The 27,951-nt window shown below is 40.4% G+C and overlaps 5 protein-coding genes and 15 non-coding genes across 20 annotated transcripts in view; 6 read left to right on the top strand and 14 right to left on the bottom strand.

Moving 5' to 3' along the window:
* Nucleotides 1–27,951, top strand: part of LOC130656728 (histone H1-delta-like) — a 76,166-nt gene that overhangs the window by 26,575 nt on the left and 21,640 nt on the right. The window lies entirely within an intron of this gene.
* LOC130661678 (5S ribosomal RNA) lies at nucleotides 882–1,000 on the top strand. Its single transcript, XR_008988856.1, has one exon. It is a non-coding gene; the product is annotated as a 5S ribosomal RNA (ribosomal RNA).
* LOC130660472 (U1 spliceosomal RNA) lies at nucleotides 1,351–1,517 on the bottom strand. Its single transcript, XR_008987671.1, has one exon. It is a non-coding gene; the product is annotated as a U1 spliceosomal RNA (small nuclear RNA).
* Nucleotides 1,702–1,893, bottom strand: LOC130660992 (U2 spliceosomal RNA). The gene has a single exon (XR_008988188.1). It is a non-coding gene; the product is annotated as a U2 spliceosomal RNA (small nuclear RNA).
* On the bottom strand, nucleotides 5,429–6,022 carry LOC130656736 (histone H2B, gonadal-like). The gene has a single exon (XM_057459649.1). The coding sequence runs from the start codon at nucleotides 5,892–5,894 to the stop codon at nucleotides 5,490–5,492; it is 405 nt and encodes a 134-aa protein (XP_057315632.1). The 5' UTR covers nucleotides 5,895–6,022; the 3' UTR covers nucleotides 5,429–5,489.
* LOC130661679 (5S ribosomal RNA) lies at nucleotides 6,757–6,875 on the top strand. Its single transcript, XR_008988857.1, has one exon. It is a non-coding gene; the product is annotated as a 5S ribosomal RNA (ribosomal RNA).
* Nucleotides 7,226–7,390, bottom strand: LOC130659944 (U1 spliceosomal RNA). Its single transcript, XR_008987147.1, has one exon. It is a non-coding gene; the product is annotated as a U1 spliceosomal RNA (small nuclear RNA).
* LOC130660993 (U2 spliceosomal RNA) lies at nucleotides 7,576–7,767 on the bottom strand. The gene has a single exon (XR_008988189.1). It is a non-coding gene; the product is annotated as a U2 spliceosomal RNA (small nuclear RNA).
* On the bottom strand, nucleotides 9,600–11,898 carry LOC130656730 (histone H2B, gonadal-like). The gene has a single exon (XM_057459644.1). The coding sequence runs from the start codon at nucleotides 11,768–11,770 to the stop codon at nucleotides 11,366–11,368; it is 405 nt and encodes a 134-aa protein (XP_057315627.1). The 5' UTR covers nucleotides 11,771–11,898; the 3' UTR covers nucleotides 9,600–11,365.
* On the top strand, nucleotides 12,633–12,751 carry LOC130661681 (5S ribosomal RNA). The gene has a single exon (XR_008988859.1). It is a non-coding gene; the product is annotated as a 5S ribosomal RNA (ribosomal RNA).
* On the bottom strand, nucleotides 13,102–13,266 carry LOC130659945 (U1 spliceosomal RNA). The gene has a single exon (XR_008987148.1). It is a non-coding gene; the product is annotated as a U1 spliceosomal RNA (small nuclear RNA).
* LOC130660994 (U2 spliceosomal RNA) lies at nucleotides 13,452–13,643 on the bottom strand. Its single transcript, XR_008988190.1, has one exon. It is a non-coding gene; the product is annotated as a U2 spliceosomal RNA (small nuclear RNA).
* On the bottom strand, nucleotides 15,476–17,774 carry LOC130656731 (histone H2B, gonadal-like). Its single transcript, XM_057459645.1, has one exon. It carries the CDS (start codon nucleotides 17,644–17,646, stop codon nucleotides 17,242–17,244), a length of 405 nt encoding a protein of 134 aa, XP_057315628.1. The 5' UTR covers nucleotides 17,647–17,774; the 3' UTR covers nucleotides 15,476–17,241.
* LOC130661683 (5S ribosomal RNA) lies at nucleotides 18,509–18,627 on the top strand. Its single transcript, XR_008988860.1, has one exon. It is a non-coding gene; the product is annotated as a 5S ribosomal RNA (ribosomal RNA).
* LOC130659946 (U1 spliceosomal RNA) lies at nucleotides 18,978–19,142 on the bottom strand. The gene has a single exon (XR_008987149.1). It is a non-coding gene; the product is annotated as a U1 spliceosomal RNA (small nuclear RNA).
* LOC130660995 (U2 spliceosomal RNA) lies at nucleotides 19,328–19,519 on the bottom strand. The gene has a single exon (XR_008988191.1). It is a non-coding gene; the product is annotated as a U2 spliceosomal RNA (small nuclear RNA).
* LOC130656737 (histone H2B, gonadal-like) lies at nucleotides 22,982–23,650 on the bottom strand. Its single transcript, XM_057459650.1, has one exon. It carries the CDS (start codon nucleotides 23,520–23,522, stop codon nucleotides 23,118–23,120), a length of 405 nt encoding a protein of 134 aa, XP_057315633.1. The 5' UTR covers nucleotides 23,523–23,650; the 3' UTR covers nucleotides 22,982–23,117.
* Nucleotides 24,385–24,503, top strand: LOC130661684 (5S ribosomal RNA). Its single transcript, XR_008988861.1, has one exon. It is a non-coding gene; the product is annotated as a 5S ribosomal RNA (ribosomal RNA).
* LOC130659948 (U1 spliceosomal RNA) lies at nucleotides 24,854–25,018 on the bottom strand. Its single transcript, XR_008987152.1, has one exon. It is a non-coding gene; the product is annotated as a U1 spliceosomal RNA (small nuclear RNA).
* LOC130660997 (U2 spliceosomal RNA) lies at nucleotides 25,204–25,395 on the bottom strand. Its single transcript, XR_008988192.1, has one exon. It is a non-coding gene; the product is annotated as a U2 spliceosomal RNA (small nuclear RNA).

A 27,951-nucleotide genomic window follows, 5' to 3' on the forward strand; every position in this document is an offset into this window, starting at 1 on the left:
AGCTGCTGCGTCAGACATGGTTAAAAATTTTTGCTACTTAACTTGTAAATAAGCATTAAACTGCAAGTCAAAACTTTTTGTTTATAAGTAAAAAAATCGGATCGAATTCGATCCGAAAACGCCGATACGCAAATTTAATTGGTTAAAAAAAAAAATCTTTTGTTTAATACTTAATTATGATTGGTTAAAAAAAACATGATTTCGATCCTATTTTTATGATGAAAAAACGAGTAAAGTTTATTTCGTTAACACTTACGTTAAATATTCGTACGTTTTTGTATTAACTTACAAATCAAATCGCAGTTATGTCTGGACGTGGAAAAGGTGGAAAAGCTAAGGCTAAAGCCAAGACAAGATCCTCAAGAGCTGGACTTCAATTTCCAGTCGGTAGAGTGCATAGATTCCTTCGTAGAGGGCACTATGCTAACCGAATTGGATCTGGAGCACCAGTTTACTTAGCAGCCGTCTTGGAATATTTATCTGCTGAGATATTGGAGTTGGCTGGTAACGCAGCAAGAGACAACAAAAAAGCTAGGATTATTCCAAGACATTTACAATTGGCTGTTCGTAATGATGAAGAATTAAACAAACTTTGAGCGGTGTAACCATTGCAGCTGTGGTGTTTTGCCAAACATTCAAGCTGTCTTACTCCCAAAGAAGAACGACAAAGGACAGAAGAAGTAAACCGCTACACTCAGAAAACAACGGCTATTTTTATAGCCACACATCTTTAAAAAAACATTGTTTTTTTCACAAAACTATAACCTTAAAGTCTAATAGATAATCCATGCATACGCCTTGTCCTAAGTAACTCAAAGAAATTAAATAAAAAAATTTGATCACAACGTCAAAATAAATTGCACGTATTTGCCCCTACTAATGTCTACGGCCATACCACGATGAACACACCCGTTCTCGTCTGATCACGGAAGTTAAGCATCGTCGGGCCGGGATAGTACTTGGATGGGGGACCGCCTGGGAACTCCCGGTGTCGTAGGCTTTTCATTTTCATTTGTTGCCTTTTCATTTCAATGGTGCTGTGATATATTTCTTGTTATAACAATTAAGGAACGTGGCGGTTGTTGAAAGTGTTTCCTATGACATTTTTCCTACGACATTTTCAGGTGATAGTACGAGAAAAAAGAGCTTTCAAATGCATACAAACTCGATCTATTGCCGATCATCCAATAACCCTGACGGAATGGCAAATAAAATAAAATTCCGCCGCCTTCCGAGGACTTATATCGCAATCACGTTTCGTAACAGCCAAGCGAGGTTTTACCTTAGCGTTTAAGTCACCACCGACATTTGCCGCGCAACTTTTCTAAGCTCATTCATTTTGAATTAAGGAGGGGGCGAGCGCGGACGCAGGCCCCCACTTACCAGAAATTGTACGGTCGAGTTACTGACGTTTGCAGTAATCGCAGAGGTCAGCCCAAGCGTAGTGCAATGCAAGAGCCTCACTCTGGAAGAAAACCCTCATTGATCAGTCCTTTACTTCCCCGTCAGGTAAGTATGAGTTGGAACTGCACCGTAGCATGAGGGTACCCTTCAAAGTTTGTTAATGCTTGTGGCTTGAGTGTGTTATAAACTGCCGTGTCGCGGGCATAGGCTGTATTCTCCCCCAGTGTACGCGTTTTGTTCCCGCCGTAGACTATGCAGAGTGCCGTCGGAAAGAGGACTGCTATTATTCTTTTATTGCTTATGTGGGCCGCCATCGGTAATAGTGCAACACCAAGGCAACCCGTGGTCACGGCGTGAATGAATCCACCTCCATGACCCAAGGCCAAAAATCAGATTAATATACTGACCATTCAGAGAATGGCCTACCAGATATTAAACTGATAAGAACAGATACTACACTTGATCTTAGCCATTAGGCCGAGAAGCGATAAAGAACAAGCGTTGCCATGATAGGCATCGTCCACACACCGTAACTGCTTGTGAGCATGTCACGTTACTGTAAAGCTTACAACTGTCACCGCGTACGGAATGGACGGCGACATAGTAAAATCACGGCTGTTGATTTAGCCGTAGGATGGAGAGCGACTGTAGCGAGTGGATGGTAACTTACATGAATGCTAACAAAGGCGACGATACTAAGTGCGTGATATTACTTTCCAATATGACTGCGTACATTCCGTTTATCAACGCATTACGCCAGAACGTGCGCGCGCGTTACACAGTAGACCATGCAGCCGAAATGCGACAGTGCGACCCTGCCAGGAGTCGAACCTGGAATCCCCTGATTCGTAGTCAGATGCCTTATCCATTGGCCACAGGGCGATGCTTATGACTTCGCCCCATCGTTATTTTGGCTTGCGCATTCGTTTTACTTACGACAGAATTCTTCGTGTTTGTAGCCATGAAAGAAAGGGACTTCTGTGAGTGAATTTTTTTACTGTGGTCTAATAAAAAAGTCGAAACGCAGTGCCCAATATATGAATTGCTCCTAATAGCCGGAAACAGGCCGTGTCGATGATGTAGGCCGACATACGCAACGCAAACCAAAGAACGCTTTATGAAAATCCTAACACGGGCGCGGAAGAAGCCCAAATTAACAGAGTAGATGTAATGCTGAAGACCTCAAACTCCAGCAGCTTCTCTTTCAGACTATTGCGTCGTGCTACAAATAAAAATTAACATGCTTTCGCATAGTCGCGGCTCCCAAAACGGACATTATACGATGTACAGAAACACACATTTCTGTTTTCGCGCCAAATCAATTCCCGGGAGTGGTACTTTTACGTCCGCATACTTCGCACCGTCTTAAATTATATCTCATTTACACGTAATGTTAGTATACTTCTACTGTGATAACAAGCATCGTTTATCGTTGGATTGTTGTAAGAAAACATTAAAAATGAGTGAAGCAGCTTCTCCAAAGAAAATCGCACCCAAGAAGAAACCTGCTGCAAAGAAGACAGCTGATCACCCTAAATATGTGGACATGATCAAGGCTGCTATCGCTACCCTAAAGGAACGCGGTGGTTCATCTCGCCAAGCTATTACAAAATATATTCATGCAAATTACAAAGTTGCTGAAAACTCAGATCATCATCTGAAAATGGCTCTTAAACGAGGAGTAACATCAGGCGATTTGATTCAAACTAAAGGCACTGGTGCTTCTGGATCATTCAAGCTAGGTCAGGTAAAAAAAGAAAAACCTAAGAAAAAGGCCGCAGCAAAAAAGCCAACGGCAAAGAAGCCTACTGCAAAGAAAAGTACACCAAAAAAGAAGCCAGCAAAGAAGAGCACGCCAAAGAAAGCAGCAAAGAAGCCTGCCACAAAGAAAGCCTCGGCTAAGAAACCAGCCAGCTAAGAAACCCACAAAGAAGCCTGTTGCTAAAAAACCTGCAGCAAAGAAGGTCAAAAAGACTCCCAAAAAGGCAGCAAAGAAGACCGCAAAAAAATAATTTGTGTGTATCTGGCTATTACATTAACAAACGGCTATTTTTATAGCCACACATTTACAAAAAAACATTATCTTGGTACAAAGTTAAACTTGTTTAAGTCACTTAAACAGTTAAAAAAGAGTAATTTTAAGATTAGATTCCCTAAGTTTAAGTATTTTCGTTTTTAAATTTCTTATTTTCTTGCTTTTACTTTTCTTGCCCTTCATATTTTTAACATTGTCAAAACTTTATGTAGCATAAAATTTTTATGTAGCATAAAATTTAAACAGAAAGCAGAACAAAGTTTGATATAAAAAGCTAGCCGTAATATTTTTTATGGATGTGTGGCTATAAAAATAGCCGTTTTTTGTTTGGTAAGATGCTTAGGCACGTTCCCACGAATTCTTCTTGCCAACTGGATGTCTTTAGGCATGATTGTAACTCGTTTTGCGTGAATGGCACACAAGTTAGTATCCTCGAACAAGCCAACAAGGTACGCTTCAGAAGCCTCTTGCAGAGCCATAACGGCTGTGCTCTGGAATCGCAGATCTGTTTTGAAGTCCTGAGCAATTTCTCGCACAAGACGCTGGAAAGGCAACTTGCGGATCAAGAGCTCGGTTGACTTCTGGTATCTTCTGATTTCTCTGAGAGCAACTGTACCAGGTCTGTAACGATGTGGTTTTTTCACTCCTCCAGTAGCTGGTGCGCTTTTCCTCGCAGCTTTAGTGGCGAGTTGTTTTCGTGGAGCCTTTCCTCCAGTAGATTTACGTTGCAGTTTGCTTTGTACGAGCCATATTTTAAGAAGTCGATGTAGTACGGATACACAAGACGGTCTAAAATGCACTATCGCGCCAAAGTTTTATTTCTCATATTGATTGACAGCTAAGGTTCAAAACAAACCATTTGATTGGTGCTAAGAAAGTAATTTCTGATTGGCTGCATAATGACATTACGCTCATTACTTTAACATTTTTATAAAATCTGTGTTTTTTGGCTACGGGAAAACGGCTGTATCTTCTGATACACAAAAGCTTTTGACTTTTTTTTTTTTAGTAAGTAGCAGAAGGTTTGGCGAATTCCAACGATGCCAAATTTATTGCCTTACTGAAACATTAAGACCACGAATTTTAAAAAAACTACAGTTTTACTTAAAAAAATGTACAAAATGTTCGGAACATTTTGTAATGACGCAACTCTATTGGTTAAATTAGGGGTGTTTCCACGAGCAGTAGGTAATTTTATGGCCTCTTTTTAAAGCTGTCTGAATTCTGTTAACTCAAACGTTGTTTTTGTACTCGTTCTGTACGCAACTATATCAATATGTCTGGACGCGGAAAAGGAGGTAAAGGATTGGGAAAAGGAGGTGCTAAACGTCACCGAAAAATTCTTCGTGATAACATTCAGGGAATCACAAAACCTGCTATTCGACGTCTTGCTCGACGAGGTGGTGTCAAACGTATCTCTGGCCTTATCTATGAGGAAACCAGAGGGTGTACTGAAGGTTTTCTTAGAGAATGTTATTCGTGATGCTGTAACCTACACAGAGCACGCTAAACGCAAGACCGTTACCGCTATGGATGTTGTTTATGCCTTAAAACGTCAAGGAAGAACTCTTTACGGATTCGGAGGTTAAGCGTTGTCATTGCTCAACAAAAACGGCTATTTTTATAGCCACAAATCTTTTAAAACATTACTTTGTGCACGCTTCAAATTACACAATGTGTAAAGTCTTGTCACAGTTACATTTATTGCTATACGATACTATGTCATATATGACACAAAAAAAATTAGAAATACTTTGTAGGGTTAATTTGCCTGGAGTGTTTCCGTGAAAAGCTGGGTTAAGTTAAATGTAAGCAATAACATGGATCAATGTACTTGTCTTTTCTGGCAAGTACAGCTAATAATACGTATGAAAAGTGAAGCTAATCCACACACACACATGGGGAAGTATTTTAAATGTAGGCTAGTGTTCTTAAGCACATTATTTAGAAGTTTTATTAACTTCGGTTAACTTGTAGTGACGCCAAAGTAAATGTTTTTTTAAAGATGTGTGGTCTTAAAAAAGACCGTTTGTGTTTGGTAGACGTTGGTTTACTTGCTGCTTGTGTATTTTGTGACGGCTTTTGTTCCTTCACTGACTGCGTGTTTTGCAAGTTCTCCAGGCAAGAGAAGACGTACTGCGGTTTGAATTTCACGAGAAGAGATGGTCGACTTTTTGTTTTGAAGAGCCAAACGCGAAGCTTCGGAAGCAATGCGCTCAAAGATGTCGTTGACAAATGAGTTCATGATGCTCATAGCTTTGCTTGAAACTCCGACATCTGGGTGAACTTGTTTCAAAACATTGTAGATGTAAATAGCATAACTTTCCTTTCTCTTTCTCTTGCGTTTCTTTTCACCAGTTCCACCAATCTTTCCTCCTTTTTTGCCGGCTCTTTTTTCACCTTTCTTGGCTACTTTAGGTGCCTGTTTTCCTCCTTTAGCTGCTGCGTCAGACATGGTTAAAAATTTTTGCTACTTAACTTGTAAATAAGCATTAAACTGCAAGTCAAAACTTTTTGTTTATAAGTAAAAAAATCGGATCGAATTCGATCCGAAAACGCCGATACGCAATTTAATTGGTTAAAAAAAAAATCTTTTGTTTAATACTTAATTATGATTGGTTAAAAAAACATGATTTCGATCCTATTTTTATGATGAAAAAACGAGTAAAGTTTATTTCGTTAACACTTACGTTAAATATTCGTACGTTTTTGTATTAACTTACAAATCAAATCGCAGTTATGTCTGGACGTGGAAAAGGTGGAAAAGCTAAGGCTAAAGCCAAGACAAGATCCTCAAGAGCTGGACTTCAATTTCCAGTCGGTAGAGTGCATAGATTCCTTCGTAGAGGGCACTATGCTAACCGAATTGGATCTGGAGCACCAGTTTACTTAGCAGCCGTCTTGGAATATTTATCTGCTGAGATATTGGAGTTGGCTGGTAACGCAGCAAGAGACAACAAAAAAGCTAGGATTATTCCAAGACATTTACAATTGGCTGTTCGTAATGATGAAGAATTAAACAAACTTTTGAGCGGTGTAACCATTGCAGCTGGTGGTGTTTTGCCAAACATTCAAGCTGTCTTACTCCCAAAGAAGAACGACAAAGGACAGAAGAAGTAAACCGCTACACTCAGAAAACAACGGCTATTTTTATAGCCACACATCTTTAAAAAAACATTGTTTTTTTCACAAAACTATAACCTTAAAGTCTAATAGATAATCCATGCATACGCCTTGTCCTAAGTAACTCAAAGAAATTAAATAAAAAAATTTGATCACAACGTCAAAATAAATTGCACGTATTTGCCCCTACTAATGTCTACGGCCATACCACGATGAACACACCCGTTCTCGTCTGATCACGGAAGTTAAGCATCGTCGGGCCGGGATAGTACTTGGATGGGGGACCGCCTGGGAACTCCCGGTGTCGTAGGCTTTTCATTTTCATTTGTTGCCTTTTCATTTCAATGGTGCTGTGATATATTTCTTGTTATAACAATTAAGGAACGTGGCGGTTGTTGAAAGTGTTTCCTATGACATTTTCCTACGACATTTTCAGGTGATAGTACGAGAAAAAAGAGCTTTCAAATGCATACAAACTCGATCTATTGCCGATCATCCAATAACCCTGACGGAATGGCAAATAAAATAAAATTCCGCCGCCTTCCGAGGACTTATATCGCAATCACGTTTCGTAACAGCCAAGCGAGGTTTTACCTTAGCGTTTAAGTCACCACCGACATTTGGCCGCGCAACTTTTCTAAGCTCATTCATTTTGAATTAAGGAGGGGGCGAGCGCGGACGCAGGCCCCCACTACCAGAAATTGTACGGTCGAGTTACTGACGTTTGCAGTAATCGCAGAGGTCAGCCCAAGCGTAGTGCAATGCAAGAGCCTCACTCTGGAAGAAAACCCTCATTGATCAGTCTTTACTTCCCCGTCAGGTAAGTATGAGTTGGAACTGCACCGTAGCATGAGGGTACCCTTCAAAGTTTGTTAATGCTTGTGGCTTGAGTGTGTTATAAACTGCCGTGTCGCGGGGCATAGGCTGTATTCTCCCCCAGTGTACGCGTTTTGTTCCCGCCGTAGACTATGCAGAGTGCCGTCGGAAAGAGGACTGCTATTATTCTTTTATTGCTTATGTGGGCCGCCATCGGTAATAGTGCAACACCAAGGCAACCCGTGGTCACGGCGTGAATGAATCCACCTCCATGACCCAAGGCCAAAAATCAGATTAATATACTGACCATTCAGAGAATGGCCTACCAGATATTAAACTGATAAGAACAGATACTACACTTGATCTTAGCCATTAGGCCGAGAAGCGATAAAGAACAAGCGTTGCCATGATAGGCATCGTCCACACACCGTAACTGCTTGTGGAGCATGTCACGTTACTGTAAAGCTTACAACTGTCACCGCGTACGGATGGACGGCGACATAGTAAAAATCACGGCTGTTGATTTAGCCGTAGGATGGAGAGCGACTGTAGCGAGTGGATGGTAACTTACATGAATGCTAACAAAGGCGACGATACTAAGTGCGTGATATTACTTTCCAATATGACTGCGTACATTCCGTTTATCAACGCATTACGCCAGAACGTGCGCGCGCGTTACACAGTAGACCATGCAGCCGAAATGCGACAGTGCGACCCTGCCAGGAGTCGAACCTGGAATCCCCTGATTCGTAGTCAGATGCCTTATCCATTGGGCCACAGGGCGATGCTTATGACTTCGCCCCATCGTTATTTTGGCTTGCGCATTCGTTTTACTTACGACAGAATTCTTCGTGTTTGTAGCCATGAAAGAAAGGGACTTCTGTGAGTGAATTTTTTTACTGTGGTCTAATAAAAAAGTCGAAACGCAGTGCCCAATATATGAATTGCTCCTAATAGCCGGAAACAGGCCGTGTCGATGATGTAGGCCGACATACGCAACGCAAACCAAAGAACGCTTTATGAAAATCCTAACACGGGCGCGGAAGAAGCCCAAATTAACAGAGTAGATGTAATGCTGAAGACCTCAAACTCCAGCAGCTTCTCTTTCAGACTATTGCGTCGTGCTACAAATAAAAATTAACATGCTTTCGCATAGTCGCGGCTCCCAAAACGGACATTATACGATGTACAGAAACACACATTTCTGTTTTCGCGCCAAATCAATTCCCGGGAGTGGTACTTTTACGTCCGCATACTTCGCACCGTCTTAAATTATATCTCATTTACACGGTAATGTTTAGTATACTTCTACTGTGATAACAAGCATCGTTTATCGTTGGATTGTTGTAAGAAAACATTAAAAATGAGTGAAGCAGCTTCTCCAAAGAAAATCGCACCCAAGAAGAAACCTGCTGCAAAGAAGACAGCTGATCACCCTAAATATGTGGACATGATCAAGGCTGCTATCGCTACCCTAAAGGAACGCGGTGGTTCATCTCGCCAAGCTATTACAAAATATATTCATGCAAATTACAAAGTTGCTGAAAACTCAGATCATCATCTGAAAATGGCTCTTAAACGAGGAGTAACATCAGGCGATTTGATTCAAACTAAAGGCACTGGTGCTTCTGGATCATTCAAGCTAGGTCAGGTAAAAAAAGAAAAACCTAAGAAAAAGGCCGCAGCAAAAAAGCCAACGGCAAAGAAGCCTACTGCAAAGAAAAGTACACCAAAAAAGAAGCCAGCAAAGAAGAGCACGCCAAAGAAAGCAGCAAAGAAGCCTGCCACAAAGAAAGCCTCGGCTAAGAAACCAGCAGCTAAGAAACCCACAAAGAAGCCTGTTGCTAAAAAACCTGCAGCAAAGAAGGTCAAAAAGACTCCCAAAAAGGCAGCAAAGAAGACCGCAAAAAAATAATTTGTGTGTATCTGGCTATTACATTAACAAACGGCTATTTTTATAGCCACACATTTACAAAAAAACATTATCTTGGTACAAAGTTAAACTTGTTTAAGTCACTTAAACAGTTAAAAAAGAGTAATTTTAAGATTAGATTCCCTAAGTTTAAGTATTTTCGTTTTTAAATTTCTTATTTTCTTGCTTTTACTTTTCTTGCCCTTCATATTTTTAACATTGTCAAACTTTATGTAGCATAAAATTTTTATGTAGCATAAAATTTAAACAGAAAGCAGAACAAAGTTTGATATAAAAAGCTAGCCGTAATATTTTTTATGGATGTGTGGCTATAAAAATAGCCGTTTTTTGTTTGGTAAGATGCTTAGGCACGTTCCCCACGAATTCTTCTTGCCAACTGGATGTCTTTAGGCATGATTGTAACTCGTTTTGCGTGAATGGCACACAAGTTAGTATCCTCGAACAAGCCAACAAGGTACGCTTCAGAAGCCTCTTGCAGAGCCATAACGGCTGTGCTCTGGAATCGCAGATCTGTTTTGAAGTCCTGAGCAATTTCTCGCACAAGACGCTGGAAAGGCAACTTGCGGATCAAGAGCTCGGTTGACTTCTGGTATCTTCTGATTTCTCTGAGAGCAACTGTACCAGGTCTGTAACGATGTGGTTTTTTCACTCCTCCAGTAGCTGGTGCGCTTTTCCTCGCAGCTTTAGTGGCGAGTTGTTTTCGTGGAGCCTTTCCTCCAGTAGATTTACGTGCAGTTTGCTTTGTACGAGCCATATTTTAAGAAGTCGATGTAGTACGGATACACAAGACGGTCTAAAATGCACTATCGCGCCAAAGTTTTATTTCTCATATTGATTGACAGCTAAGGTTCAAAACAAACCATTTGATTGGTGCTAAGAAAGTAATTTCTGATTGGCTGCATAATGACATTACGCTCATTACTTTAACATTTTTATAAAATCTGTGTTTTTTGGCTACGGGAAAACGGCTGTATCTTCTGATACACAAAAGCTTTTGACTTTTTTTTTTTTTAGTAAGTAGCAGAAGGTTTGGCGAATTCCAACGATGCCAAATTTATTGCCTTACTGAAACATTAAGACCACGAATTTTTAAAAAAACTACAGTTTTACTTAAAAAAATGTACAAAATGTTCGGAACATTTTGTAATGACGCAACTCTATTGGTTAATTAGGGTGTTTCCACGAGCAGTAGGTAATTTTATGGCCTCTTTTTAAAGCTGTCTGAATTCTGTTAACTCAAACGTTGTTTTTGTACTCGTTCTGTACGCAACTATATCAATATGTCTGGACGCGGAAAAGGAGGTAAAGGATTGGGAAAAGGAGGTGCTAAACGTCACCGAAAAATTCTTCGTGATAACATTCAGGGAATCACAAAACCTGCTATTCGACGTCTTGCTCGACGAGGTGGTGTCAAACGTATCTCTGGCCTTATCTATGAGGAAACCAGAGGTGTACTGAAGGTTTTCTTAGAGAATGTTATTCGTGATGCTGTAACCTACACAGAGCACGCTAAACGCAAGACCGTTACCGCTATGGATGTTGTTTATGCCTTAAAACGTCAAGGAAGAACTCTTTACGGATTCGGAGGTTAAGCGTTGTCATTGCTCAACAAAAACGGCTATTTTTATAGCCACAAATCTTTTAAAACATTACTTTGTGCACGCTTCCAAATTACACAATGTGTAAAGTCTTGTCACAGTTACATTTATTGCTATACGATACTATGTCATATATGACACAAAAAAAATTTAGAAATACTTTGTAGGGTTAATTTGCCTGGGAGTGTTTCCGTGAAAAGCTGGGTTAAGTTAAATGTAAGCAATAACATGGATCAATGTACTTGTCTTTTCTGCAAGTACAGCTAATAATACGTATGAAAAGTGAAGCTAATCCACACACACACATGGGGAAGTATTTTAAATGTAGGCTAGTGTTCTTAAGCACATTATTTAGAAGTTTTATTAACTTCGGTTAACTTGTAGTGACGCCAAGTAAATGTTTTTTTAAAGATGTGTGGTCTTAAAAAAGACCGTTTGTGTTTGGTAGACGTTGGTTTACTTGCTGCTTGTGTATTTTGTGACGGCTTTTGTTCCTTCACTGACTGCGTGTTTTGCAAGTTCTCCAGGCAAGAGAAGACGTACTGCGGTTTGAATTTCACGAGAAGAGATGGTCGACTTTTTGTTTTGAAGAGCCAAACGCGAAGCTTCGGAAGCAATGCGCTCAAAGATGTCGTTGACAAATGAGTTCATGATGCTCATAGCTTTGCTTGAAACTCCGACATCTGGGTGAACTTGTTTCAAAACATTGTAGATGTAAATAGCATAACTTTCCTTTCTCTTTCTCTTGCGTTTCTTTTCACCAGTTCCACCAATCTTTCCTCCTTTTTTGCCGGCTCTTTTTTCACCTTTCTTGGCTACTTTAGGTGCCTGTTTTCCTCCTTTAGCTGCTGCGTCAGACATGGTTAAAAATTTTTGCTACTTAACTTGTAAATAAGCATTAAACTGCAAGTCAAAACTTTTTGTTTATAAGTAAAAAAATCGGATCGAATTCGATCCGAAAACGCCGATACGCAATTTAATTGGTTAAAAAAAAAATCTTTTGTTTAATACTTAATTATGATTGGTTAAAAAAACATGATTTCGATCCTATTTTTATGATGAAAAAACGAGTAAAGTTTATTTCGTTAACACTTACGTTAAATATTCGTACGTTTTTGTATTAACTTACAAATCAAATCGCAGTTATGTCTGGACGTGGAAAAGGTGGAAAAGCTAAGGCTAAAGCCAAGACAAGATCCTCAAGAGCTGGACTTCAATTTCCAGTCGGTAGAGTGCATAGATTCCTTCGTAGAGGGCACTATGCTAACCGAATTGGATCTGGAGCACCAGTTTACTTAGCAGCCGTCTTGGAATATTTATCTGCTGAGATATTGGAGTTGGCTGGTAACGCAGCAAGAGACAACAAAAAAGCTAGGATTATTCCAAGACATTTACAATTGGCTGTTCGTAATGATGAAGAATTAAACAAACTTTTGAGCGGTGTAACCATTGCAGCTGGTGGTGTTTTGCCAAACATTCAAGCTGTCTTACTCCCAAAGAAGAACGACAAAGGACAGAAGAAGTAAACCGCTACACTCAGAAAACAACGGCTATTTTTATAGCCACACATCTTTAAAAAAACATTGTTTTTTTCACAAAACTATAACCTTAAAGTCTAATAGATAATCCATGCATACGCCTTGTCCTAAGTAACTCAAAGAAATTAAATAAAAAAATTTGATCACAACGTCAAAATAAATTGCACGTATTTGCCCCTACTAATGTCTACGGCCATACCACGATGAACACACCCGTTCTCGTCTGATCACGGAAGTTAAGCATCGTCGGGCCGGGATAGTACTTGGATGGGGGACCGCCTGGGAACTCCCGGTGTCGTAGGCTTTTCATTTTCATTTGTTGCCTTTTCATTTCAATGGTGCTGTGATATATTTCTTGTTATAACAATTAAGGAACGTGGCGGTTGTTGAAAGTGTTTCCTATGACATTTTCCTACGACATTTTCAGGTGATAGTACGAGAAAAAAGAGCTTTCAAATGCATACAAACTCGATCTATTGCCGATCATCCAATAACCCTGACGGAATGGCAAATAAAATAAAATTCCGCCGCCTTCCGAGGACTTATATCGCAATCACGTTTCGTAACAGCCAAGCGAGGTTTTACCTTAGCGTTTAAGTCACCACCGACATTTGGCCGCGCAACTTTTCTAAGCTCATTCATTTTGAATTAAGGAGGGGGCGAGCGCGGACGCAGGCCCCCACTACCAGAAATTGTACGGTCGAGTTACTGACGTTTGCAGTAATCGCAGAGGTCAGCCCAAGCGTAGTGCAATGCAAGAGCCTCACTCTGGAAGAAAACCCTCATTGATCAGTCTTTACTTCCCCGTCAGGTAAGTATGAGTTGGAACTGCACCGTAGCATGAGGGTACCCTTCAAAGTTTGTTAATGCTTGTGGCTTGAGTGTGTTATAAACTGCCGTGTCGCGGGGCATAGGCTGTATTCTCCCCCAGTGTACGCGTTTTGTTCCCGCCGTAGACTATGCAGAGTGCCGTCGGAAAGAGGACTGCTATTATTCTTTTATTGCTTATGTGGGCCGCCATCGGTAATAGTGCAACACCAAGGCAACCCGTGGTCACGGCGTGAATGAATCCACCTCCATGACCCAAGGCCAAAAATCAGATTAATATACTGACCATTCAGAGAATGGCCTACCAGATATTAAACTGATAAGAACAGATACTACACTTGATCTTAGCCATTAGGCCGAGAAGCGATAAAGAACAAGCGTTGCCATGATAGGCATCGTCCACACACCGTAACTGCTTGTGGAGCATGTCACGTTACTGTAAAGCTTACAACTGTCACCGCGTACGGATGGACGGCGACATAGTAAAAATCACGGCTGTTGATTTAGCCGTAGGATGGAGAGCGACTGTAGCGAGTGGATGGTAACTTACATGAATGCTAACAAAGGCGACGATACTAAGTGCGTGATATTACTTTCCAATATGACTGCGTACATTCCGTTTATCAACGCATTACGCCAGAACGTGCGCGCGCGTTACACAGTAGACCATGCAGCCGAAATGCGACAGTGCGACCCTGCCAGGAGTCGAACCTGGAATCCCCTGATTCGTAGTCAGATGCCTTATCCATTGGGCCACAGGGCGATGCTTATGACTTCGCCCCATCGTTATTTTGGCTTGCGCATTCGTTTTACTTACGACAGAATTCTTCGTGTTTGTAGCCATGAAAGAAAGGGACTTCTGTGAGTGAATTTTTTTACTGTGGTCTAATAAAAAAGTCGAAACGCAGTGCCCAATATATGAATTGCTCCTAATAGCCGGAAACAGGCCGTGTCGATGATGTAGGCCGACATACGCAACGCAAACCAAAGAACGCTTTATGAAAATCCTAACACGGGCGCGGAAGAAGCCCAAATTAACAGAGTAGATGTAATGCTGAAGACCTCAAACTCCAGCAGCTTCTCTTTCAGACTATTGCGTCGTGCTACAAATAAAAATTAACATGCTTTCGCATAGTCGCGGCTCCCAAAACGGACATTATACGATGTACAGAAACACACATTTCTGTTTTCGCGCCAAATCAATTCCCGGGAGTGGTACTTTTACGTCCGCATACTTCGCACCGTCTTAAATTATATCTCATTTACACGGTAATGTTTAGTATACTTCTACTGTGATAACAAGCATCGTTTATCGTTGGATTGTTGTAAGAAAACATTAAAAATGAGTGAAGCAGCTTCTCCAAAGAAAATCGCACCCAAGAAGAAACCTGCTGCAAAGAAGACAGCTGATCACCCTAAATATGTGGACATGATCAAGGCTGCTATCGCTACCCTAAAGGAACGCGGTGGTTCATCTCGCCAAGCTATTACAAAATATATTCATGCAAATTACAAAGTTGCTGAAAACTCAGATCATCATCTGAAAATGGCTCTTAAACGAGGAGTAACATCAGGCGATTTGATTCAAACTAAAGGCACTGGTGCTTCTGGATCATTCAAGCTAGGTCAGGTAAAAAAAGAAAAACCTAAGAAAAAGGCCGCAGCAAAAAAGCCAACGGCAAAGAAGCCTACTGCAAAGAAAAGTACACCAAAAAAGAAGCCAGCAAAGAAGAGCACGCCAAAGAAAGCAGCAAAGAAGCCTGCCACAAAGAAAGCCTCGGCTAAGAAACCAGCAGCTAAGAAACCCACAAAGAAGCCTGTTGCTAAAAAACCTGCAGCAAAGAAGGTCAAAAAGACTCCCAAAAAGGCAGCAAAGAAGACCGCAAAAAAATAATTTGTGTGTATCTGGCTATTACATTAACAAACGGCTATTTTTATAGCCACACATTTACAAAAAAACATTATCTTGGTACAAAGTTAAACTTGTTTAAGTCACTTAAACAGTTAAAAAAGAGTAATTTTAAGATTAGATTCCCTAAGTTTAAGTATTTTCGTTTTTAAATTTCTTATTTTCTTGCTTTTACTTTTCTTGCCCTTCATATTTTTAACATTGTCAAACTTTATGTAGCATAAAATTTTTATGTAGCATAAAATTTAAACAGAAAGCAGAACAAAGTTTGATATAAAAAGCTAGCCGTAATATTTTTTATGGATGTGTGGCTATAAAAATAGCCGTTTTTTGTTTGGTAAGATGCTTAGGCACGTTCCCCACGAATTCTTCTTGCCAACTGGATGTCTTTAGGCATGATTGTAACTCGTTTTGCGTGAATGGCACACAAGTTAGTATCCTCGAACAAGCCAACAAGGTACGCTTCAGAAGCCTCTTGCAGAGCCATAACGGCTGTGCTCTGGAATCGCAGATCTGTTTTGAAGTCCTGAGCAATTTCTCGCACAAGACGCTGGAAAGGCAACTTGCGGATCAAGAGCTCGGTTGACTTCTGGTATCTTCTGATTTCTCTGAGAGCAACTGTACCAGGTCTGTAACGATGTGGTTTTTTCACTCCTCCAGTAGCTGGTGCGCTTTTCCTCGCAGCTTTAGTGGCGAGTTGTTTTCGTGGAGCCTTTCCTCCAGTAGATTTACGTGCAGTTTGCTTTGTACGAGCCATATTTTAAGAAGTCGATGTAGTACGGATACACAAGACGGTCTAAAATGCACTATCGCGCCAAAGTTTTATTTCTCATATTGATTGACAGCTAAGGTTCAAAACAAACCATTTGATTGGTGCTAAGAAAGTAATTTCTGATTGGCTGCATAATGACATTACGCTCATTACTTTAACATTTTTATAAAATCTGTGTTTTTTGGCTACGGGAAAACGGCTGTATCTTCTGATACACAAAAGCTTTTGACTTTTTTTTTTTTTAGTAAGTAGCAGAAGGTTTGGCGAATTCCAACGATGCCAAATTTATTGCCTTACTGAAACATTAAGACCACGAATTTTTAAAAAAACTACAGTTTTACTTAAAAAAATGTACAAAATGTTCGGAACATTTTGTAATGACGCAACTCTATTGGTTAATTAGGGTGTTTCCACGAGCAGTAGGTAATTTTATGGCCTCTTTTTAAAGCTGTCTGAATTCTGTTAACTCAAACGTTGTTTTTGTACTCGTTCTGTACGCAACTATATCAATATGTCTGGACGCGGAAAAGGAGGTAAAGGATTGGGAAAAGGAGGTGCTAAACGTCACCGAAAAATTCTTCGTGATAACATTCAGGGAATCACAAAACCTGCTATTCGACGTCTTGCTCGACGAGGTGGTGTCAAACGTATCTCTGGCCTTATCTATGAGGAAACCAGAGGTGTACTGAAGGTTTTCTTAGAGAATGTTATTCGTGATGCTGTAACCTACACAGAGCACGCTAAACGCAAGACCGTTACCGCTATGGATGTTGTTTATGCCTTAAAACGTCAAGGAAGAACTCTTTACGGATTCGGAGGTTAAGCGTTGTCATTGCTCAACAAAAACGGCTATTTTTATAGCCACAAATCTTTTAAAACATTACTTTGTGCACGCTTCCAAATTACACAATGTGTAAAGTCTTGTCACAGTTACATTTATTGCTATACGATACTATGTCATATATGACACAAAAAAAATTTAGAAATACTTTGTAGGGTTAATTTGCCTGGGAGTGTTTCCGTGAAAAGCTGGGTTAAGTTAAATGTAAGCAATAACATGGATCAATGTACTTGTCTTTTCTGCAAGTACAGCTAATAATACGTATGAAAAGTGAAGCTAATCCACACACACACATGGGGAAGTATTTTAAATGTAGGCTAGTGTTCTTAAGCACATTATTTAGAAGTTTTATTAACTTCGGTTAACTTGTAGTGACGCCAAGTAAATGTTTTTTTAAAGATGTGTGGTCTTAAAAAAGACCGTTTGTGTTTGGTAGACGTTGGTTTACTTGCTGCTTGTGTATTTTGTGACGGCTTTTGTTCCTTCACTGACTGCGTGTTTTGCAAGTTCTCCAGGCAAGAGAAGACGTACTGCGGTTTGAATTTCACGAGAAGAGATGGTCGACTTTTTGTTTTGAAGAGCCAAACGCGAAGCTTCGGAAGCAATGCGCTCAAAGATGTCGTTGACAAATGAGTTCATGATGCTCATAGCTTTGCTTGAAACTCCGACATCTGGGTGAACTTGTTTCAAAACATTGTAGATGTAAATAGCATAACTTTCCTTTCTCTTTCTCTTGCGTTTCTTTTCACCAGTTCCACCAATCTTTCCTCCTTTTTTGCCGGCTCTTTTTTCACCTTTCTTGGCTACTTTAGGTGCCTGTTTTCCTCCTTTAGCTGCTGCGTCAGACATGGTTAAAAATTTTTGCTACTTAACTTGTAAATAAGCATTAAACTGCAAGTCAAAACTTTTTGTTTATAAGTAAAAAAATCGGATCGAATTCGATCCGAAAACGCCGATACGCAATTTAATTGGTTAAAAAAAAAATCTTTTGTTTAATACTTAATTATGATTGGTTAAAAAAACATGATTTCGATCCTATTTTTATGATGAAAAAACGAGTAAAGTTTATTTCGTTAACACTTACGTTAAATATTCGTACGTTTTTGTATTAACTTACAAATCAAATCGCAGTTATGTCTGGACGTGGAAAAGGTGGAAAAGCTAAGGCTAAAGCCAAGACAAGATCCTCAAGAGCTGGACTTCAATTTCCAGTCGGTAGAGTGCATAGATTCCTTCGTAGAGGGCACTATGCTAACCGAATTGGATCTGGAGCACCAGTTTACTTAGCAGCCGTCTTGGAATATTTATCTGCTGAGATATTGGAGTTGGCTGGTAACGCAGCAAGAGACAACAAAAAAGCTAGGATTATTCCAAGACATTTACAATTGGCTGTTCGTAATGATGAAGAATTAAACAAACTTTTGAGCGGTGTAACCATTGCAGCTGGTGGTGTTTTGCCAAACATTCAAGCTGTCTTACTCCCAAAGAAGAACGACAAAGGACAGAAGAAGTAAACCGCTACACTCAGAAAACAACGGCTATTTTTATAGCCACACATCTTTAAAAAAACATTGTTTTTTTCACAAAACTATAACCTTAAAGTCTAATAGATAATCCATGCATACGCCTTGTCCTAAGTAACTCAAAGAAATTAAATAAAAAAATTTGATCACAACGTCAAAATAAATTGCACGTATTTGCCCCTACTAATGTCTACGGCCATACCACGATGAACACACCCGTTCTCGTCTGATCACGGAAGTTAAGCATCGTCGGGCCGGGATAGTACTTGGATGGGGGACCGCCTGGGAACTCCCGGTGTCGTAGGCTTTTCATTTTCATTTGTTGCCTTTTCATTTCAATGGTGCTGTGATATATTTCTTGTTATAACAATTAAGGAACGTGGCGGTTGTTGAAAGTGTTTCCTATGACATTTTCCTACGACATTTTCAGGTGATAGTACGAGAAAAAAGAGCTTTCAAATGCATACAAACTCGATCTATTGCCGATCATCCAATAACCCTGACGGAATGGCAAATAAAATAAAATTCCGCCGCCTTCCGAGGACTTATATCGCAATCACGTTTCGTAACAGCCAAGCGAGGTTTTACCGTAGCGTTTAAGTCACCACCGACATTTGGCCGCGCAACTTTTCTAAGCTCATTCATTTTGAATTAAGGAGGGGGCGAGCGCGGACGCAGGCCCCCACTACCAGAAATTGTACGGTCGAGTTACTGACGTTTGCAGTAATCGCAGAGGTCAGCCCAAGCGTAGTGCAATGCAAGAGCCTCACTCTGGAAGAAAACCCTCATTGATCAGTCTTTACTTCCCCGTCAGGTAAGTATGAGTTGGAACTGCACCGTAGCATGAGGGTACCCTTCAAAGTTTGTTAATGCTTGTGGCTTGAGTGTGTTATAAACTGCCGTGTCGCGGGGCATAGGCTGTATTCTCCCCCAGTGTACGCGTTTTGTTCCCGCCGTAGACTATGCAGAGTGCCGTCGGAAAGAGGACTGCTATTATTCTTTTATTGCTTATGTGGGCCGCCATCGGTAATAGTGCAACACCAAGGCAACCCGTGGTCACGGCGTGAATGAATCCACCTCCATGACCCAAGGCCAAAAATCAGATTAATATACTGACCATTCAGAGAATGGCCTACCAGATATTAAACTGATAAGAACAGATACTACACTTGATCTTAGCCATTAGGCCGAGAAGCGATAAAGAACAAGCGTTGCCATGATAGGCATCGTCCACACACCGTAACTGCTTGTGGAGCATGTCACGTTACTGTAAAGCTTACAACTGTCACCGCGTACGGATGGACGGCGACATAGTAAAAATCACGGCTGTTGATTTAGCCGTAGGATGGAGAGCGACTGTAGCGAGTGGATGGTAACTTACATGAATGCTAACAAAGGCGACGATACTAAGTGCGTGATATTACTTTCCAATATGACTGCGTACATTCCGTTTATCAACGCATTACGCCAGAACGTGCGCGCGCGTTACACAGTAGACCATGCAGCCGAAATGCGACAGTGCGACCCTGCCAGGAGTCGAACCTGGAATCCCCTGATTCGTAGTCAGATGCCTTATCCATTGGGCCACAGGGCGATGCTTATGACTTCGCCCCATCGTTATTTTGGCTTGCGCATTCGTTTTACTTACGACAGAATTCTTCGTGTTTGTAGCCATGAAAGAAAGGGACTTCTGTGAGTGAATTTTTTTACTGTGGTCTAATAAAAAAGTCGAAACGCAGTGCCCAATATATGAATTGCTCCTAATAGCCGGAAACAGGCCGTGTCGATGATGTAGGCCGACATACGCAACGCAAACCAAAGAACGCTTTATGAAAATCCTAACACGGGCGCGGAAGAAGCCCAAATTAACAGAGTAGATGTAATGCTGAAGACCTCAAACTCCAGCAGCTTCTCTTTCAGACTATTGCGTCGTGCTACAAATAAAAATTAACATGCTTTCGCATAGTCGCGGCTCCCAAAACGGACATTATACGATGTACAGAAACACACATTTCTGTTTTCGCGCCAAATCAATTCCCGGGAGTGGTACTTTTACGTCCGCATACTTCGCACCGTCTTAAATTATATCTCATTTACACGGTAATGTTTAGTATACTTCTACTGTGATAACAAGCATCGTTTATCGTTGGATTGTTGTAAGAAAACATTAAAAATGAGTGAAGCAGCTTCTCCAAAGAAAATCGCACCCAAGAAGAAACCTGCTGCAAAGAAGACAGCTGATCACCCTAAATATGTGGACATGATCAAGGCTGCTATCGCTACCCTAAAGGAACGCGGTGGTTCATCTCGCCAAGCTATTACAAAATATATTCATGCAAATTACAAAGTTGCTGAAAACTCAGATCATCATCTGAAAATGGCTCTTAAACGAGGAGTAACATCAGGCGATTTGATTCAAACTAAAGGCACTGGTGCTTCTGGATCATTCAAGCTAGGTCAGGTAAAAAAAGAAAAACCTAAGAAAAAGGCCGCAGCAAAAAAGCCAACGGCAAAGAAGCCTACTGCAAAGAAAAGTACACCAAAAAAGAAGCCAGCAAAGAAGAGCACGCCAAAGAAAGCAGCAAAGAAGCCTGCCACAAAGAAAGCCTCGGCTAAGAAACCAGCAGCTAAGAAACCCACAAAGAAGCCTGTTGCTAAAAAACCTGCAGCAAAGAAGGTCAAAAAGACTCCCAAAAAGGCAGCAAAGAAGACCGCAAAAAAATAATTTGTGTGTATCTGGCTATTACATTAACAAACGGCTATTTTTATAGCCACACATTTACAAAAAAACATTATCTTGGTACAAAGTTAAACTTGTTTAAGTCACTTAAACAGTTAAAAAAGAGTAATTTTAAGATTAGATTCCCTAAGTTTAAGTATTTTCGTTTTTAAATTTCTTATTTTCTTGCTTTTACTTTTCTTGCCCTTCATATTTTTAACATTGTCAAACTTTATGTAGCATAAAATTTTTATGTAGCATAAAATTTAAACAGAAAGCAGAACAAAGTTTGATATAAAAAGCTAGCCGTAATATTTTTTATGGATGTGTGGCTATAAAAATAGCCGTTTTTTGTTTGGTAAGATGCTTAGGCACGTTCCCCACGAATTCTTCTTGCCAACTGGATGTCTTTAGGCATGATTGTAACTCGTTTTGCGTGAATGGCACACAAGTTAGTATCCTCGAACAAGCCAACAAGGTACGCTTCAGAAGCCTCTTGCAGAGCCATAACGGCTGTGCTCTGGAATCGCAGATCTGTTTTGAAGTCCTGAGCAATTTCTCGCACAAGACGCTGGAAAGGCAACTTGCGGATCAAGAGCTCGGTTGACTTCTGGTATCTTCTGATTTCTCTGAGAGCAACTGTACCAGGTCTGTAACGATGTGGTTTTTTCACTCCTCCAGTAGCTGGTGCGCTTTTCCTCGCAGCTTTAGTGGCGAGTTGTTTTCGTGGAGCCTTTCCTCCAGTAGATTTACGTGCAGTTTGCTTTGTACGAGCCATATTTTAAGAAGTCGATGTAGTACGGATACACAAGACGGTCTAAAATGCACTATCGCGCCAAAGTTTTATTTCTCATATTGATTGACAGCTAAGGTTCAAAACAAACCATTTGATTGGTGCTAAGAAAGTAATTTCTGATTGGCTGCATAATGACATTACGCTCATTACTTTAACATTTTTATAAAATCTGTGTTTTTTGGCTACGGGAAAACGGCTGTATCTTCTGATACACAAAAGCTTTTGACTTTTTTTTTTTTTAGTAAGTAGCAGAAGGTTTGGCGAATTCCAACGATGCCAAATTTATTGCCTTACTGAAACATTAAGACCACGAATTTTTAAAAAAACTACAGTTTTACTTAAAAAAATGTACAAAATGTTCGGAACATTTTGTAATGACGCAACTCTATTGGTTAATTAGGGTGTTTCCACGAGCAGTAGGTAATTTTATGGCCTCTTTTTAAAGCTGTCTGAATTCTGTTAACTCAAACGTTGTTTTTGTACTCGTTCTGTACGCAACTATATCAATATGTCTGGACGCGGAAAAGGAGGTAAAGGATTGGGAAAAGGAGGTGCTAAACGTCACCGAAAAATTCTTCGTGATAACATTCAGGGAATCACAAAACCTGCTATTCGACGTCTTGCTCGACGAGGTGGTGTCAAACGTATCTCTGGCCTTATCTATGAGGAAACCAGAGGTGTACTGAAGGTTTTCTTAGAGAATGTTATTCGTGATGCTGTAACCTACACAGAGCACGCTAAACGCAAGACCGTTACCGCTATGGATGTTGTTTATGCCTTAAAACGTCAAGGAAGAACTCTTTACGGATTCGGAGGTTAAGCGTTGTCATTGCTCAACAAAAACGGCTATTTTTATAGCCACAAATCTTTTAAAACATTACTTTGTGCACGCTTCCAAATTACACAATGTGTAAAGTCTTGTCACAGTTACATTTATTGCTATACGATACTATGTCATATATGACACAAAAAAAATTTAGAAATACTTTGTAGGGTTAATTTGCCTGGGAGTGTTTCCGTGAAAAGCTGGGTTAAGTTAAATGTAAGCAATAACATGGATCAATGTACTTGTCTTTTCTGCAAGTACAGCTAATAATACGTATGAAAAGTGAAGCTAATCCACACACACACATGGGGAAGTATTTTAAATGTAGGCTAGTGTTCTTAAGCACATTATTTAGAAGTTTTATTAACTTCGGTTAACTTGTAGTGACGCCAAGTAAATGTTTTTTTAAAGATGTGTGGTCTTAAAAAAGACCGTTTGTGTTTGGTAGACGTTGGTTTACTTGCTGCTTGTGTATTTTGTGACGGCTTTTGTTCCTTCACTGACTGCGTGTTTTGCAAGTTCTCCAGGCAAGAGAAGACGTACTGCGGTTTGAATTTCACGAGAAGAGATGGTCGACTTTTTGTTTTGAAGAGCCAAACGCGAAGCTTCGGAAGCAATGCGCTCAAAGATGTCGTTGACAAATGAGTTCATGATGCTCATAGCTTTGCTTGAAACTCCGACATCTGGGTGAACTTGTTTCAAAACATTGTAGATGTAAATAGCATAACTTTCCTTTCTCTTTCTCTTGCGTTTCTTTTCACCAGTTCCACCAATCTTTCCTCCTTTTTTGCCGGCTCTTTTTTCACCTTTCTTGGCTACTTTAGGTGCCTGTTTTCCTCCTTTAGCTGCTGCGTCAGACATGGTTAAAAATTTTTGCTACTTAACTTGTAAATAAGCATTAAACTGCAAGTCAAAACTTTTTGTTTATAAGTAAAAAAATCGGATCGAATTCGATCCGAAAACGCCGATACGCAATTTAATTGGTTAAAAAAAAAATCTTTTGTTTAATACTTAATTATGATTGGTTAAAAAAACATGATTTCGATCCTATTTTTATGATGAAAAAACGAGTAAAGTTTATTTCGTTAACACTTACGTTAAATATTCGTACGTTTTTGTATTAACTTACAAATCAAATCGCAGTTATGTCTGGACGTGGAAAAGGTGGAAAAGCTAAGGCTAAAGCCAAGACAAGATCCTCAAGAGCTGGACTTCAATTTCCAGTCGGTAGAGTGCATAGATTCCTTCGTAGAGGGCACTATGCTAACCGAATTGGATCTGGAGCACCAGTTTACTTAGCAGCCGTCTTGGAATATTTATCTGCTGAGATATTGGAGTTGGCTGGTAACGCAGCAAGAGACAACAAAAAAGCTAGGATTATTCCAAGACATTTACAATTGGCTGTTCGTAATGATGAAGAATTAAACAAACTTTTGAGCGGTGTAACCATTGCAGCTGGTGGTGTTTTGCCAAACATTCAAGCTGTCTTACTCCCAAAGAAGAACGACAAAGGACAGAAGAAGTAAACCGCTACACTCAGAAAACAACGGCTATTTTTATAGCCACACATCTTTAAAAAAACATTGTTTTTTTCACAAAACTATAACCTTAAAGTCTAATAGATAATCCATGCATACGCCTTGTCCTAAGTAACTCAAAGAAATTAAATAAAAAAATTTGATCACAACGTCAAAATAAATTGCACGTATTTGCCCCTACTAATGTCTACGGCCATACCACGATGAACACACCCGTTCTCGTCTGATCACGGAAGTTAAGCATCGTCGGGCCGGGATAGTACTTGGATGGGGGACCGCCTGGGAACTCCCGGTGTCGTAGGCTTTTCATTTTCATTTGTTGCCTTTTCATTTCAATGGTGCTGTGATATATTTCTTGTTATAACAATTAAGGAACGTGGCGGTTGTTGAAAGTGTTTCCTATGACATTTTCCTACGACATTTTCAGGTGATAGTACGAGAAAAAAGAGCTTTCAAATGCATACAAACTCGATCTATTGCCGATCATCCAATAACCCTGACGGAATGGCAAATAAAATAAAATTCCGCCGCCTTCCGAGGACTTATATCGCAATCACGTTTCGTAACAGCCAAGCGAGGTTTTACCTTAGCGTTTAAGTCACCACCGACATTTGGCCGCGCAACTTTTCTAAGCTCATTCATTTTGAATTAAGGAGGGGGCGAGCGCGGACGCAGGCCCCCACTACCAGAAATTGTACGGTCGAGTTACTGACGTTTGCAGTAATCGCAGAGGTCAGCCCAAGCGTAGTGCAATGCAAGAGCCTCACTCTGGAAGAAAACCCTCATTGATCAGTCTTTACTTCCCCGTCAGGTAAGTATGAGTTGGAACTGCACCGTAGCATGAGGGTACCCTTCAAAGTTTGTTAATGCTTGTGGCTTGAGTGTGTTATAAACTGCCGTGTCGCGGGGCATAGGCTGTATTCTCCCCCAGTGTACGCGTTTTGTTCCCGCCGTAGACTATGCAGAGTGCCGTCGGAAAGAGGACTGCTATTATTCTTTTATTGCTTATGTGGGCCGCCATCGGTAATAGTGCAACACCAAGGCAACCCGTGGTCACGGCGTGAATGAATCCACCTCCATGACCCAAGGCCAAAAATCAGATTAATATACTGACCATTCAGAGAATGGCCTACCAGATATTAAACTGATAAGAACAGATACTACACTTGATCTTAGCCATTAGGCCGAGAAGCGATAAAGAACAAGCGTTGCCATGATAGGCATCGTCCACACACCGTAACTGCTTGTGGAGCATGTCACGTTACTGTAAAGCTTACAACTGTCACCGCGTACGGATGGACGGCGACATAGTAAAAATCACGGCTGTTGATTTAGCCGTAGGATGGAGAGCGACTGTAGCGAGTGGATGGTAACTTACATGAATGCTAACAAAGGCGACGATACTAAGTGCGTGATATTACTTTCCAATATGACTGCGTACATTCCGTTTATCAACGCATTACGCCAGAACGTGCGCGCGCGTTACACAGTAGACCATGCAGCCGAAATGCGACAGTGCGACCCTGCCAGGAGTCGAACCTGGAATCCCCTGATTCGTAGTCAGATGCCTTATCCATTGGGCCACAGGGCGATGCTTATGACTTCGCCCCATCGTTATTTTGGCTTGCGCATTCGTTTTACTTACGACAGAATTCTTCGTGTTTGTAGCCATGAAAGAAAGGGACTTCTGTGAGTGAATTTTTTTACTGTGGTCTAATAAAAAAGTCGAAACGCAGTGCCCAATATATGAATTGCTCCTAATAGCCGGAAACAGGCCGTGTCGATGATGTAGGCCGACATACGCAACGCAAACCAAAGAACGCTTTATGAAAATCCTAACACGGGCGCGGAAGAAGCCCAAATTAACAGAGTAGATGTAATGCTGAAGACCTCAAACTCCAGCAGCTTCTCTTTCAGACTATTGCGTCGTGCTACAAATAAAAATTAACATGCTTTCGCATAGTCGCGGCTCCCAAAACGGACATTATACGATGTACAGAAACACACATTTCTGTTTTCGCGCCAAATCAATTCCCGGGAGTGGTACTTTTACGTCCGCATACTTCGCACCGTCTTAAATTATATCTCATTTACACGGTAATGTTTAGTATACTTCTACTGTGATAACAAGCATCGTTTATCGTTGGATTGTTGTAAGAAAACATTAAAAATGAGTGAAGCAGCTTCTCCAAAGAAAATCGCACCCAAGAAGAAACCTGCTGCAAAGAAGACAGCTGATCACCCTAAATATGTGGACATGATCAAGGCTGCTATCGCTACCCTAAAGGAACGCGGTGGTTCATCTCGCCAAGCTATTACAAAATATATTCATGCAAATTACAAAGTTGCTGAAAACTCAGATCATCATCTGAAAATGGCTCTTAAACGAGGAGTAACATCAGGCGATTTGATTCAAACTAAAGGCACTGGTGCTTCTGGATCATTCAAGCTAGGTCAGGTAAAAAAAGAAAAACCTAAGAAAAAGGCCGCAGCAAAAAAGCCAACGGCAAAGAAGCCTACTGCAAAGAAAAGTACACCAAAAAAGAAGCCAGCAAAGAAGAGCACGCCAAAGAAAGCAGCAAAGAAGCCTGCCACAAAGAAAGCCTCGGCTAAAAAACCTGCAGCAAAGAAGGTCAAAAAGACTCCCAAAAAGGCAGCAAAGAAGACCGCAAAAAAATAATTTGTGTGTATCTGGCTATTACATTAACAAACGGCTATTTTTATAGCCACACATTTACAAAAAAACATTATCTTGGTACAAAGTTAAACTTGTTTAAGTCACTTAAACAGTTAAAAAAGAGTAATTTTAAGATTAGATTCCCTAAGTTTAAGTATTTTCGTTTTTAAATTTCTTATTTTCTTGCTTTTACTTTTCTTGCCCTTCATATTTTTAACATTGTCAAACTTTATGTAGCATAAAATTTTTATGTAGCATAAAATTTAAACAGAAAGCAGAACAAAGTTTGATATAAAAAGCTAGCCGTAATATTTTTTATGGATGTGTGGCTATAAAAATAGCCGTTTTTTGTTTGGTAAGATGCTTAGGCACGTTCCCCACGAATTCTTCTTGCCAACTGGATGTCTTTAGGCATGATTGTAACTCGTTTTGCGTGAATGGCACACAAGTTAGTATCCTCGAACAAGCCAACAAGGTACGCTTCAGAAGCCTCTTGCAGAGCCATAACGGCTGTGCTCTGGAATCGCAGATCTGTTTTGAAGTCCTGAGCAATTTCTCGCACAAGACGCTGGAAAGGCAACTTGCGGATCAAGAGCTCGGTTGACTTCTGGTATCTTCTGATTTCTCTGAGAGCAACTGTACCAGGTCTGTAACGATGTGGTTTTTTCACTCCTCCAGTAGCTGGTGCGCTTTTCCTCGCAGCTTTAGTGGCGAGTTGTTTTCGTGGAGCCTTTCCTCCAGTAGATTTACGTGCAGTTTGCTTTGTACGAGCCATATTTTAAGAAGTCGATGTAGTACGGATACACAAGACGGTCTAAAATGCACTATCGCGCCAAAGTTTTATTTCTCATATTGATTGACAGCTAAGGTTCAAAACAAACCATTTGATTGGTGCTAAGAAAGTAATTTCTGATTGGCTGCATAATGACATTACGCTCATTACTTTAACATTTTTATAAAATCTGTGTTTTTTGGCTACGGGAAAACGGCTGTATCTTCTGATACACAAAAGCTTTTGACTTTTTTTTTTTTTAGTAAGTAGCAGAAGGTTTGGCGAATTCCAACGATGCCAAAT

The sequence above is a fragment of the Hydractinia symbiolongicarpus genome, chromosome 9, assembly GCF_029227915.1.
Source record: "Hydractinia symbiolongicarpus strain clone_291-10 chromosome 9, HSymV2.1, whole genome shotgun sequence".
Taxonomy (NCBI): domain Eukaryota; kingdom Metazoa; phylum Cnidaria; class Hydrozoa; order Anthoathecata; family Hydractiniidae; genus Hydractinia; species Hydractinia symbiolongicarpus.

What these genes read in the sequence shown, in the direction of transcription:
- LOC130656730 (XM_057459644.1), bottom strand. Translation starts at nt 11,770, where the DNA reads ATGTCTGACGCAGCAGCTAAAGGAGGAAAACAGGCACCTAAAGTAGCC.
- LOC130656731 (XM_057459645.1), bottom strand. Translation starts at nt 17,646, where the DNA reads ATGTCTGACGCAGCAGCTAAAGGAGGAAAACAGGCACCTAAAGTAGCC.
- LOC130656737 (XM_057459650.1), bottom strand. Translation starts at nt 23,522, where the DNA reads ATGTCTGACGCAGCAGCTAAAGGAGGAAAACAGGCACCTAAAGTAGCC.
- LOC130656736 (XM_057459649.1), bottom strand. Translation starts at nt 5,894, where the DNA reads ATGTCTGACGCAGCAGCTAAAGGAGGAAAACAGGCACCTAAAGTAGCC.